The following is a 14,489-nucleotide window of genomic DNA, read 5'->3' as shown; positions in this document are numbered from 1 at the left end:
CGAATATGCTACATTGTTGTATATTTTCACAAAGGAATACTTAAATAATGAAAGGAGTAATAAAGTACTTTAAAATAAACGTTTTAATCGACATGGCAAATGGCGGCAAAGCTTTTGTGTACCTAACATACAGTGCTGTATTCTGGCGGGATAAATGTGCAGTAATACTCAACAATATTGAAAATTGGCAACTAAGGTAAAAAACGTTGACAATGGAGGCATCCATTGGCAATGTTTTTGTACAATAATAGTTAGTGGTGGTTAGATGTACTAGTAGTGCCATCTACGCAGAGCTTTGCGTAATATGCCCTATTAATGTTATGTTCGATAATGTAGTATGAGTAAACACACAATAAACTGGTCATAAACAACATTTTATGAAAAATGTTTTAAAAGCTAGTGGACGCGCTGTCAACTCAAAAAAAGAAAACAAATTGAGTTCTTTGAAGTTCTCAAATGTTGCTATTGTACAGTAAAAATGTTGCTCTTTGAAAAAAATCTAAATATTACAAATGTTGCCCAAGATAATAATCAAAATTTTACACTGAATACATTCTTAATTTTTTTCTATTCCCCCCCAACGTACGAAAAGGGTTAATAACAAGTTCTGTTTGAAGTAACAATTTTATTGACTTTGATAGGTAAATAGAAAACCCCAATACCGCCCTAGAACTAGATCTCCACCAAATACATGCGCTGTTGCGTATACTATTCGGTTTCGCTAGGTGGTAAAATGTGTGAGCCGGTATTAGAACGTATGTCGCATACAGGGTAAGAAATAAACACGAAATAAAACACTACTAAGTAAATCTAAATATTATTTAATTTGTAATAAGTAGTTAATGTTACAATTTATAACTGGAAAAGTTAAGATGGGTCCAAATTAAAAAGGTCTCATGATTCACTCATTAACCAAACACAAATACAATTAGATTCAATCCTCTGCGATTCGAAACAAAAAAGAAATAATATTAAATGCCAACTAAATACAAAATGCCATGGTTACAATTCTTACAAAACAAACAATAAAAGATTTAATGAAATATATTCATAATATTATATAATAACTTTCTGTCAAATGAGAGCTTTTAATTTGAGACTTGCACCTGTATTTTGTAAAATCTGCAATGTGGAAGCTGTAGCTTATACTAATGTGACACGGATACTGTCAAGTCACTTAACCTAATACAATGATTTTTCTAATCCAAGGTCACAATGAATTATGAATATTAGTAGATTTCATCTACACCATTTGCTCTCATATCAGATGGATATTTTTATAATTCTCAATATAATTATGTACTTACAAACTAGTGCATGTGTCGTGAAGGGTGGGAGTTTATAATAAAAATCTTCATAAACCTATACTTACCCAAATGTGAACGTAATTTGTACTTTGTTCACCGAAATTCAAAAGTTACGAGGAAAAGGCCATACATGCCAGTGAAGAGTTGGTTTGGTACTCTCTAACTGGCCAGTACTCAACAAGCCACTAATTTTATTTTCATTAATACATTTCATGTGAGATGCGGATAAACTTATTTCATTTTACTAGAAATAAATTATAATTAAAATATAGATCGGGTAAATTCAGTGAGCGAGCACAGTGAAGTCTTTCAAAAGTTCTCTCTCCAGGTCTTTGGACAATCGACTTAGATTTTCAGAGCGAATCTCAATGAATACACCCAAACTTAGTGACATGTAATACTTAAAATAAATAAAAAAGGTGGCTAGCTAAGGGTGTCGCCTCACCAAGCCGATCAATAAACGCCATACATTATACCACTTTTTGCAACGTAATATGCATTTATATCTTATCACTTAATGTACAAGGTAACCGCATGTCAAGTTACCTTGCAACTCTATGCGACGCCAACAGCGGCATATTTGCAATGATTTTGGATAACTTGATTTGCCGTTGACTGTTTTTAGCTTCAAGATTTCCAAGTGTTTACTATATGATGATTTTAGTTTTTTAATATACATGATTTTATTATCAATATAAGAAAAACTAAAGTCATTAAATATATAAATTTGACTTGATTTAAATGTAACTGTAAAAGTCGCGTATACTATCCAGCATAATCAGTTTACGGAATCGCGAATGTGAAGTCGCTTGATCGGGTGATGTGACGACAGACGAGGTCAGCAGGGTTCAGGGTAGGGGGTGAGAGGGGAGCCCCTGGGGGCAGAGTCCGTAGCTCCGGGCTGTGGCGCCGGCGGGGGGCGCGCGGGGCGTTACATGATGCGGCAGTTCTCCTCGCCCTCGCGCAGGGGGCCCAACTGAAAATAATACGTATCTTTAATACCGTACACTTCTTCTTGACCTTTTTCTGTAGGATCGGCAAAGTAAGTTCAATTCTTCCATTAGCTCTGTTCAAAATCGTGCACTGTTTTTTAAAACTTCCAGTCTTCGCCCGCTGAGTGTAAAAATATGTCGTTTTAGAATGTAAAATTTTGCAAATGAAATATTTGAACATGTCTGATTACTGAAACATCTAGCTTGACTAAAAAGAATTTTATTTATAGTCTAGGTAGTCCACTATCATACCGAATGAGGTTTTTTATAATAAAATTTTATGACATTAGCAGGGTTTTGGAAATTAGATGTTGCTTGTGTACCTGTTCTCTCCGGGGGAACTTGTGTGCCAGTTCGCGGTGTCGCTGCGCGCTCGTGCTCAGCTGCCGGCGCTGGCGCTCCGACACTGCCACCTCCTAGCGGGGAATAGATTATTGTTATCATTAGGATAAATAAATTATTAGAACATTATAAATTGGGCAAGTAACGATTTCTTACCAAAATTGTTATCCGGCGTATTTTGCGAAAATTTTAAATTTTGATTGTAAAAACTCGGGAGCTCTATGGTGATATATGTCTCACCTCTTATTACTCCACACGGGCTACTGAGATTGCCAGCTCAACTAGTTGCAACAAGAAGAACTATTTTTAATTTGTACGTATAATAACATAAATGTACACTTTTTTATATTTAAATAATTTTAAGAAAGTAATTTTACTTTCTTTATGTGGTACCGCGACAAAGCACAAATCTGACATGATTCAGATTATTTTTGATTTCAATAATTTATTTCTTTCTAAAAGAACTATGAACGTTTGGCTCAAAAATGCCACAGTACATCTTGATGTCCCGCGGCGATGACCAATTTTTATTCAAATTTTATTTCTTCCTAATAACAATTATTCAATATTTTATTTCTTCCTAATAACAATGAACATTTTGCTCAAAAACATTACCTCTTGATCGGTGTTGAGCAAGGCGGTGGTGAAGTTATCAGCGACGAACCACTTCTGCCCCTTCATGACGATGTCCCGCGGCGGGTCGTGGTCGGCGCCGACGTCGGCCGACCACACGGTGCTCACCGCGCCCGGCTCCAGCTTCACCGTGCGGTGGAACTTGAACACCGTCTCTTGGTCGCCCGCCTTCCGGATTATCTGATAGCCGCCAAGGCTTAGCTCCTGCGGAAGGAATCATGAACATGAATAAACTTATTCAGATACTAGAGGCGCGTCGAATTCTTATTTTTTACCTAACCTGTGGATGCTGCTGCTGAAACTACCAATGAAAATTCAGAAGTTGAAGATGAAGAATAAATTTTAAATAACAATGAGTTCACAAAATTGTTTTATATATTAATTGGTCTATAAGGAAACAGTTGCCAGTTAATAGGATACAGCACTCTCATTTATTTTCACCAATTTCTTGACAGACTGTATGCTTATCTTTTTTATGGATGAGAGGGGTAAAACAACAAGAGATGTTAAAATCGCACTTCACTGGCAAATATGAACAAATCTTCTTGCCCTTGATACAGATTCCAATAAAGCTTCCTTTCCTAAAGTCCTGTCATGGCCACACCAAATCGCCTTTAGCAGTGGGCATTTCGTCTTAGGAGTTCACTATTATATGAACCAACCTTCTTCTCTTTATTGTGTATCTTGAGGCTCCCTCAGCTTAGATTTCAGTCACTTCGATGTCCCCCCTTAGCAGTGGGTTAGACATCGCATCACTTTCGTCATTGAGTGAACTACAATACAACTATGTACAAACCTTCTTGCCCTTGTTGCGTATCTTGACGAAGGCTCCTTCCGGGCAGGCCTCGGCCACTTCCAGGTCGCCCTTGGCGCTGGCGGTGACGCTGAAGTCCTGCAGACTGCGCTCCTCGCTCTCGTCCAGCAGAGTGCGCTTGCGCGCGCGCAGCGGCGTGCTGCGGCGGCCCGGCGTCAGCCGCCCGCTGCTGTGTCCGGACGCCGACGCGCGGGACTCGCGCCCAGGAGACTGCGAGGTCAGGTTCAGCCTGAATAATATTATACCAGTTTCATAAGATTCATTATACTTGTTTGACTGCCTTGCTTGACGCGAGCGCAGGCAGTACAGTCATGGTTGTCAGTCACAACTTGTCACATAATGACATATTGATACACTAACTGCAAATTGTTACATTGTACATATTGTTGTTCACTATGCATGATAAATCGCGTATTTTTTCATTATATTATTTCATTTTCAAGAGCAGACTTTGGGTTAGTTCATAAGTAATACATATACATAAATAAAAAAAAACAAATGTTTATTATCGTTCAGGTAAAACATAATAAATTACACTTAAATTTTCCTCAGGACTCAATTCACCAATATATAGTGCTATTGATAAAAACTACTATATATGAGCCAGACTGGCATACAAACTCAAGTGGCACTAGTAGCATTCGAATCACCCGCTGGACTGAAGGTTCCCACCTTCAGTTCAGCGGGCGTCTTAAGCATCACCACCACTTCCAGAATTATGTGTAGTTTCATAGTTCTCCTAAAAATGAACAAACGAGGACCACCGACCTGTCCTCCTCGCCCTCGAGCAGCGTGCGGTAGGTGGCGATCTCGTGGTCGAGCGAGATCTTGATGTCCATGAGCGTGGCGTACTCGCGCAGCTGCGCCGCCATCTCGTCGCGCAGGCGCGCCAGCTCCGCCTCCAGCGCCGCCAGGTCCTCCGCGTGCCGCGCGCGCTCTGCCTCCAGCTGCCGCTCCAGCTCGCGGCAACGGTTCTGATACACACCATTATAACTTATTTACTTAATTTTTTTTTGACAGAAGATGTTATTGCTGTCAGAGACATCTTATTGCATGAAATGTGTGATAAAAAATCATGTGAGCGCAGTAAGCTGTTGAGGGGTTATCATTTGGAACCGTTCCTGGGTGCACCATCAAATCAATCGGTTGAACATATCTGCTTTAGAGAAGAGTTGCAAGATTTCACTCGAGACATAGTTATATTGCAAGTTAAATAAAAGCTTGTAAAAAGGCAATTTTTCATTATCATTATATATTTTACATATAATATTTAACAACCAATATTAAATCAATCTGACCTTTCCTAATACCAAAATCAGTTTATCATCACCCTTAGTGGTCCAAACCAAAAAATGCCTTCATAAATCTATGAATCTTATCTTCATAATCTATAACAAACTTACGCTGAGCGCAGCGTTCTTGTTCTCGAGATCGTTGAGCTGCGAGTTGAGGGTGTCGATGCGCGTACGCATGGTACGCAGCTCCTCCACTGCCACCGTGGCCGCCTGGCTGTTGCGGCTGGCTGCTCCTTGCAGATTTTTCAACTGAAAAAAAAAATTCTTTATTCTCCTGATATAACTTTCAATCAATTAATATACTTTTTTTTAAAATATATACCTTGTAAACTAATCATAATTGCTTATAACGATTTGGCATATTTTCATCTTTCTATTATCTACTAAGTAAAAATATTAATTTTTAAAAGCATTTAAAAAACAAAAATCATGTCACATTCTGTCAAAGCATTTAATCAGAAATTAGATGTTCACAGGCACTTTTTCAGATTAATTTTAGATTACATAGCATTTCTCAAAAATAAACTATGAAATTATTTCTAAAGTCTGTATTGATCATCCAAAGGGTTCTGAGTAAGTGTACATATTATTTTCTAATGGAATGATTGTCGGAAATCAAAGAGTGGGAGGATGCAATATGTCTTAGCTCAATCAATGATCAGAGAGTGGATGGGAGTGAAACAGCCAAAAAATTATTCAAATTAGCTCTGGAGAATTTTTGAAACTTGGATGACATTTAAGGAGCTGACAGCCAATTGTAATGAATATTTTGTGTGAGTATGTCGTCTATAACGCACCTTGTTCTCATAAAGGGCCTCGATCTCGTCGCGGTTGGCCTTGATGTTTGCCTCTTGTTGTTCCCGAAGTTCTTGCAGACTCTGCTGCAGCTTGGCCTCGTACTGTTGGGCCAAGCGACCATCTGGGATTAAAGAATTTATGTCAATATAACGCTTCTCTAATTAACTGAACTAAAATCAGATTGATGTAAATATAGAATTGGTAGATTTAGACCAGATTAGCCATTTTAAAAATTCGAAAGTAAATTGAAGAAGTTTTAATTTTCCGAGACTACTCATTCAAAGGTTGGGACCAAAAATAAAATAGTTTCTTTTTGGTTGGCGCATATCAAATAAGAACCAATAACAAAGTTTCTATAAGGTAATCGATATAAGTGATCTATTATCAATATAAATATACAAGTGAACCAGTGAATTGCTATAATTTGATAATAAAATTATAAATGGTCATACATTTATTTTATTATTTTGTATTTGGGGATACCAATAGAAGCCACCAGTCAGGTGATCAGTCCTCCAGATTCCTCAGCAACTTCCCAAGTTTTCGCAAAATGATTCATTGTTGTCACACTTACCGATCTCGGAAATCTCAACCTGGCGGCGCGTGCGCGTTTCCTGCAACTCCTGCTGGAACACCTGATCCTTGAAGGACAGCTCCTCGCGCAGACTCTGCACGGTGTTCTCCATGTCGATGCGGCATAGCATCTCCTCCTCCAAGGTCTTGCGCGTATCAGCATACACCTTGCGCAGTTTTTCCAGCTCTTTGGCGAGGTCCTGGTGGAAACAGGGATTAATTAGTCGTTGGTGTAATGATGTGAAAGTGCGTTTGTTTGTTTTTCTTCAAACTAGAACTTGTAATTGGATTAAGGAGATTATATCACATGGGTATAGGCCTTCTTTAACTTATGCTATCCTTGTCGATATTGGGCAATCTATTCAAAAATACTTCACACCTGCTGTTCTCTTAATATCATCAAACCAGAGCATATGCGGACTTCCTTGGGTGCGTCAATAATATTGTAAGGAAATCAGTAAGTTACCCTCGCTTCATCCTGAGCCTTCTTCTTGTCTGCGAGAGCGGTGTTGTATTTGTTGCTCTCTTCTGTGAAGCGAGTCTCGTAGTGACGCGCGAGGTTCTCAGCCTGGGTGCAGTCCTTGGTCTTCTTGTCCAAGCTGAAAAAATAATACTATAATTAACACTCAATTTTATCGAGGTTTTGAATCTCGTTCGGCCTGCGAAAGTAGTGACCAAGTCACTTCGCTATAGTTGGGCATTGGATGGGTGACCTTAAATGAATTGTCAAAAGCTCTTTTTGTATTTAGTATTTTGTATAAAGTCTCAGTTGTATTTGCTACTTTGGACCAGCGTGATGGGTTATGGCCCGTCCTTATCCATCAATAAAGAAGGCCAGTACCTCAGCATTTGCGACGTTTAAATAGCTGATGATGATGGCTTGAATCTCAAATACTGCAACCATGTTATAGTACAAGAATACACAACAGTGAAGTGAATACCTTAATCAAAACTAGAACATAATCATGTCTTAAAGCAATATTCACGAAAAATATCACGTGGTTTCTATTAAAGTAGGTCATAAATATGAAGGTTACCTCCTTTATATTATGAGTTAGCAGCCCTACCCTAAAGCCACTGAGCGACCTTAGGGTGTCAAGGCCCGAAATTAATCATGTGGAAATGAAAGAACACGAAATTGACTCCATTGCTTTATTATATACTGATTATTATGATTACTTTCATATCACACATCATGTGTACATAAAAAACCACACAAAAACGTAGTATTTCCAGTGTATTTGTTGTGTACATAATACTGGCTCGCTTCTGAAGTATTTCGTGATAACGGTAATCCGTGTCACCTTCGCTACTTATTAAGAGTCCATGATGGGGAAATCTTATTTCAACAAAACCATTAACAAATACTTTTAGAAACTAGATTTTCCCGAATTTGATATCCTAAGAAGGTATATGAAAAGTGAAAAGGCTTTTGGTATAATTAATTCAGTTCCCCTGCCTGGAAACGACTATAGAATTACATATGAACTAGCTGCGCCCCAGGGCTTCGCTTCCGTGGCAATTTCGGGATAAAAAGTACCCTATATGTTATTTCAGGTTATATTCTACCCATGTACCAAATTTCATAACAATCCGTCCAGTAGATCTTGCGTGAAATAGTAACAAACATACATACATCCTCACAAACTTTTGTATTCATAATAGGGTGAATCGACCGGTTCACCGATCACCACCCGCTCTCGATCACTTTTACAAAAAACCTCTAAAATAACCGTATTACCGCGCGTGAAGTGTTAATTTTGCATAAAAAGGGTTGATCCATCTATTCTTTTTCATTTGTATCAGTTGTGTCGGTAGCCAAATACGTTATTTTTCGATCAGTGAGCTGAGAAATCTATCCAATGCGCTTGCGTGAATATTACCGCCAAATCTTAAGAAAAAAATAGTGGGACGTGAACATTGAATCGTCAGTAAAACATGTTTTTCATACTTTAATGTGTGTGGTGTTGAAAAAGAGTTATATTTCCTTCTTACGTGGAAATTTAATAAAAGAAGTTAATCATTTACTATAAAATAAGGTGATCGCCATGAGACGTTACAAAACTAAGCTTCCTTCAGTTTACGATTAGGTGATCGTAAGGGGGCGGTTTTGGCCTTATCTTCGTTAAGCTTTTGTAGTATCTTGCATGGCGTTGTCGGGAATATTAATATTTACTTTGTTCCATCGTAACATGTTTACTTTATAGATCAGATGGCGATCGGCTTAAAATGAAAAATAATCATAAAATTAAATGCTTTTTACTAATGACAAACCAAGTGATCGGGAAACGGCCTGTTACCGATAATTTATTTTTTCTATAGAAAAATATTAGTTTTATATGATCGTATACCGGTCAGTTACCGTTTGGAAACAATTTTTGATTAGTTTAAAAACATTTTCAGTGATCGTCTATTGAATACTTTAGGACCACTCGCAAGTACTAGCTGCACATGCCTCAGATCTCTGTTCATCCGTTCTGCCTATTGAGATGTTAGCAAATTCAATGTTTGATGAATCTTAAACAAAAATGGTAAAATATGTTCTTCAAGCTGCAGCACCAAATCAACTTACAACTGATATGATAACAGACGTTACTCCAGAAAACTTAAGCTTTGAAGAAACTGAAACCAACGAAGCTAGCAATATGTTCCACAACGTTTCAAAGTATTGAAACGGTCTCGACCATTCGAATTTGCTTGCTCCTAATGAAAATATAACTTTACCTGACACAGGGACACAAGAAAGCAGAGGAAAAGAAAAAGAAAAAGAAGATTTTATAAAAAAGAATAGTAATAAAAAGATACTTTGTTATACAGTGAATGTGCTGAAGAATTAATTAGTGATTTTGAAGAAGATTTGGAAAAAAATATAGCCTGCGATGTATGCATTCCCTAGTTGCACTTAAAATGCGCGAAATATCTTATTCTGAAGCAGCACTAACACCCTATAATGTTCATTTTGTCAAACGGAAAAAAAAATTTTTTTTCAACAAATAATACAATACAATTTCGACTTTCAATTCATTGCCCTAGAGTTCCTTTTTCAGTGGTTTTTAATGATCGTAAACTGGCGCAAATGTGTGAACGTAAACTGACGAAAAACGATCGTGAACTAAACAAAACACACTTTTTGATTATTTTTAAATTTAAAAATAACAGATAAATAGGATTATTTATGAAGATAGGTTTATTAAATAGTTGAATAGTTTTTTTACGCGTAAAACACAATATCTAGTTTATAATGCAACATTTTTTTAAGTTATGAAATTTTAAAATCGAGACATCGACTAACTGATCGTAAACCAGCAGGTTCACCCTACTAGTAGGATATTTTACCTCATCTACGATAAGTACCAAAACAATTTACTTTATAATGAAGTATTTATTACAAGTACTTACATGAGATGATACAAGCCTTTGACAATTTGTAAAAGAAAGTAGCTTAACAATAGGTTATTTAAAAAATAATATATTTTTTTAAATCTTTTAAGTCAACAATACAATTTCGTAAGTAATAATATAATAGGAAGCAGAGGGTCAAGTTATTGAACACCGCGACATCGGCGCGAGGTGAACGTCTTGTCTCCTAGCGCGGTATTGCGCAACCATACACGGAATGTATTGTAAACATCCCACTATCCGGTTCCCGCGTGCTAGCCATGTTCTAGCTCGCAGCTTCGCCAGATTATTTTATAAATACATTTACTCGTTTTTCCTGCGCTCGGTCATCCGACGCCGGCTCCGCGTGAATCGTATGCGGGCCTTGGCCGATATACCGTTGCGTGATTAACAAAATTAAAGAGAAAGGGGGATGTCGCCTGGCTTGTTGTCTGCTCCAAATCTAGATCTCCGCCGCTGAACATCGCATGCCGAAAATAAACCAAACGATAAAATAATCGATTGAGCAAGATCGTCGGCGTCGTCAATGTAAACAAAATTATACTATACACATACTTTTTATATAGTGATGATGTGATTGTTTCGTTATCTGGTACTTAACTGTTTGGTACAGTACCTACATGATATTTGGACACATTTATGAGATAAGGCCATCGTCTTTTAACTACCTATATTTGGAGACTACGTAATATTATTCAGCTGCTTTGTTTATTGATCAAATAAATCTAATCTAAAGAATATAATTTCGGCTAAAATATTTAAAGCCAGGAGTTGCCAAGCGGCTAGCTTATTTTGTTAAATGGAGACAATCTACCTAACTATTATTATGAAAAGGCGCGTTTGTGAGTTTCTATGTTTGAGGCGGGAATCGCAGAAACTACCGAGCTGATTTCAAAAAACCTAAAGTTACATTATCCATGATTGCTATAGGCTATATTTTATCTCAATTTCTTTTATATCTATTCTCGAATAAAAATACGTAATTAAAACCTCGAGGAAGATATTTAACGAACAATAAAGAGACCTGAATTTATTTCCGCACATTAAATAGTATTAGCACACGGACATAATTATACAACACAATCGACTATTCAAATTTCGCAAATTATGCAAAATATTAGACATGTGTGAAGTGTCGCTAATTTATAAATACGAGATAAAATAGCATTACCATGTGGGAGGCAACAGTGGGGTAGCAAATGTCTAGATGATTACAGTTATTGTTATTATTCTCTTAATAGCGCTATTTCTAACTAAGAAATAGGAAATCGTCATGCTGTATTTTCGATGAAGGCTGCATTAGTATGCGTCTGTCGGTGGCTAAGCTATAAAAAAGGATTACGTCAGGTAAAGTCAAGTTCACATAATTTGAAGCGGATTCTTTATTATTTTATAATTCGTTTGTAAAAAAAATATGATTAAAATATTCTGGATTTTATTTAATTTTATTTATTAATTCTATAGGTATAGTTAGGTATTTATAAATTAGTATATTAGTTGTTTAGTTTAGTATGTTAGTTGGTGGGTTGGTTGGTCAGCTCCATATCAACAATAGCATTCCCAAGGTCTGATGTCAGCCAGGCCTGTTGCAAAATAACAGCCAAATCTTCAATAAAAGGTTTTTTTTTACGTTGACCCTGAGCTTCACGACTTCACAATCCCGAACGCATCCGGGAACAAGGGAACATGCATAGATGAGAGAGAATGTTAAATTTTGAATTTTTAAAGGTTGAATTTTTTTATATAAAATATTCTTACATAAAATCTTCTTCCTTCAGAAATTGATTGCAATATTTTAGGGGTCACCAAGAAATGTCATCGATAAGAAAGTAGGCACCAGCGCGTGCCAGGCGGCGCGATTTCTGGTTTCAGAACGAGTCTATGGTTGAGATTTATTTATGCCGGCTACACACTTCTACACACACACACACACACACACACACTATCGTTGAATCAAGCCAGATGCCGACGCGAATGTAAGAACATTGCGTAGTTTGTATGAGAGATTTTATCTACCGCAATGAAAAACCAGCAATTTATCCCGAATCCGCCAAAGTTTGGCGAACTGTTGGTCGATAGTACCTACATAGCCGGCATTAGGGGTAAACGACGTGAACTCTATGTTGGCGGACCGTGGGCGGTAGATTTTGGACATTTTCGAATGCTGACGTAAAGTCAGGGTCAACAATCGAAGAATAACTTAATTAACACTTAGATGAGATTATTGAATAAAACAATTTCGTACTTATCTGTCTTTTTTTCTTTGCAAGCATGCTGATTATTCATGGGTCAAATAGGACAGTGGGGCAACATACAAATTAAACATGTAATTTCTTATCTATCAGTGATAGAGGCAATAAATACTTTAATGGTTTAATGTTTCTTTTCCTTATTAGTAGTTTGTGCTAGTAGAAAACATATTAATGTGTCTTTTTTCCCTATAATTATTTTGGGCTGCTTTATTTAGGTAGGTAAGTTTGAAAACTCCTTGATGAAATATTTTCATGAATGTATGGGATGTTTTAGGGGTACTTAGTTCAAATTTAGATGAAGGCATAACTTGTGTAGAAACTAGACAGAGTAGAATGCCTGGAAGCATATACCTGGAATAGTAACAAATGGTACTTTCTAACCCAAAAATCTTATTGAATCAAAGGTCTAGGCCGTAGTGTTTTCATAATTAAGTGTTACAATAATAAAAATGGTTTTTATATACAACTGTACTTCTATTTTAATCGACAACATTAAATTTAATAAGCAAGCTTTAAACAAACAAGCAGAAAGAGACGTAGATTGGTGTAGATAATAGAGTTGTTGATATAGATAAGCCTTATAGAAATGCATTTGCAGTTGAAGAGTTAACATTGTGAGTCAACATAGAGGAAATGACCTTTACAGCCTTGAATACTGCGAACAACTTCCGAACATGGAAAGTAAGTCAAGGTTTGTGCAAAGTTAATAAATAATAAGATGTGTAGATATTTACTTAATTATATATATATATATATATATAGGATCATTAAATAAATTTACACCAAAATTATCTCAAATTATGTACATATATAAAAAATGTGTTTTGCTTTTATGCAAACACAAGTTTCTATTCAGCAATGATAAGAAAATGTATAGTGCTTATTTAAGACTAGCTTTTTACATGATATCACAAAAGCGAAAGAAATTCATGTGAAGATGTATTTCACCTTGACACAAATAGATGGCTATTTACTTTGCTTCCCAAACAAACGGGGTCAAACATCTACATTGAACACTGTTGTTAATGTTCATCATCATAACATTAATGTTGATGCACATTGAGGGTTGAAGTAAAAATGTTGCAGGTATGAATCATAATCTGTTATGTTTATCATTATCAAGAAATAAACAACAATCTATCATAGAAACTGATTAAAACTAGTAAAAATGCTCATTGTTTACAAACATGAACACTAGGCTAGTAGGATACTAATAATTGGGTAACTTCAACTATGTTGTCATTACTTAATGTGGATGCTTAGGTATGCAAGCTTCAGTTATATCGAGCTATGATGTCACTATGTCGTAAAAGCGAGGCCGCGCTCGTCACACCGCGCCCGCTTACAAACTTCGCGGATGACGTAAACTTCGCGCTAAGGTTAGGCGGAAGGAATTTACTTCAAGCCATCAATAATGTATGAACTCAAATAAAATTATTTGATAATAGCTAATAATAAAATGATACTGGTTATTATGTGGTACTTATGAACTGATAAACGTAATAAACTCACCGTTTCTTGAGGTCATCGTTTTCTTCATATAACCTCTTCAAATCTATTTCTAATTTTGCTTTCTCACGGGAAGTGTCGTCTAAAAGCTTTCTAGCGTCTTGCAATTCATGTTCATACATTCCCTTTATGTTGGAGACCTCACGGGTGACCACCTCTTGTGTTGTTTGGATCTCCCGGCGCAGACCAGAGTTTTCACTCTCAAGCTGGCGCACTTTGTCGATGTATGCCGCCAAGCGATCATTGAGGTTTTGCAGAGCATCTTTCTCTTGAAGGCGGCTGTGTCTTGTAGGACTTAGGGGACTGCTGGGCCGGCCGGCTGAACTCGAAGGGCGGCTACCAACAGGAGTGCTTGATTGAGGGGGGCTTTGCACAGAAGACACGACACTAATGTTCGACGAAGATGTCACAGTCTTTTTGGTTTTTGAAGACATTTCGAACAAATTTTAATTCAACACGATTATAAATAAAGTAAAAATAAATTCACACACGAGCTTGCGACACAAGCGAGTTCTCGGAAGAAATATTCAAGAACGACCAATCAAATCGAAAACCCAAGCTTCATTTTGGTCACG

At 36.9% G+C, this 14,489-nt stretch overlaps 1 protein-coding gene across 1 annotated transcript; it reads right to left on the bottom strand.

Moving 5' to 3' along the window:
• Positions 1-805: 805 nt before the first annotated feature.
• On the bottom strand, positions 806-14,477 carry LOC128677787 (lamin-C-like). Its single transcript, XM_053758891.1, has 10 exons — positions 13,918-14,477; positions 7,221-7,353; positions 6,756-6,954; positions 6,181-6,302; positions 5,492-5,632; positions 4,857-5,062; positions 4,071-4,317; positions 3,257-3,478; positions 2,623-2,715; positions 806-2,283 (listed from the first exon to the last, which is right to left on the bottom strand). The coding sequence occupies exons 1-10, from the start codon at positions 14,346-14,348 to the stop codon at positions 2,239-2,241; spliced, it is 1,839 nt and encodes a 612-aa protein (XP_053614866.1). The 5' UTR covers positions 14,349-14,477; the 3' UTR covers positions 806-2,238.
• Positions 14,478-14,489: the final 12 nt, after the last annotated feature.

Source organism: Plodia interpunctella, chromosome 2, assembly GCF_027563975.2.
Source record: "Plodia interpunctella isolate USDA-ARS_2022_Savannah chromosome 2, ilPloInte3.2, whole genome shotgun sequence".
NCBI classification, from domain to species: Eukaryota; Metazoa; Arthropoda; class Insecta; order Lepidoptera; family Pyralidae; genus Plodia; species Plodia interpunctella.
Note: the sequence above shows the minus strand (reverse complement) of the source record. Positions and strands in the feature narration are given on the sequence as shown.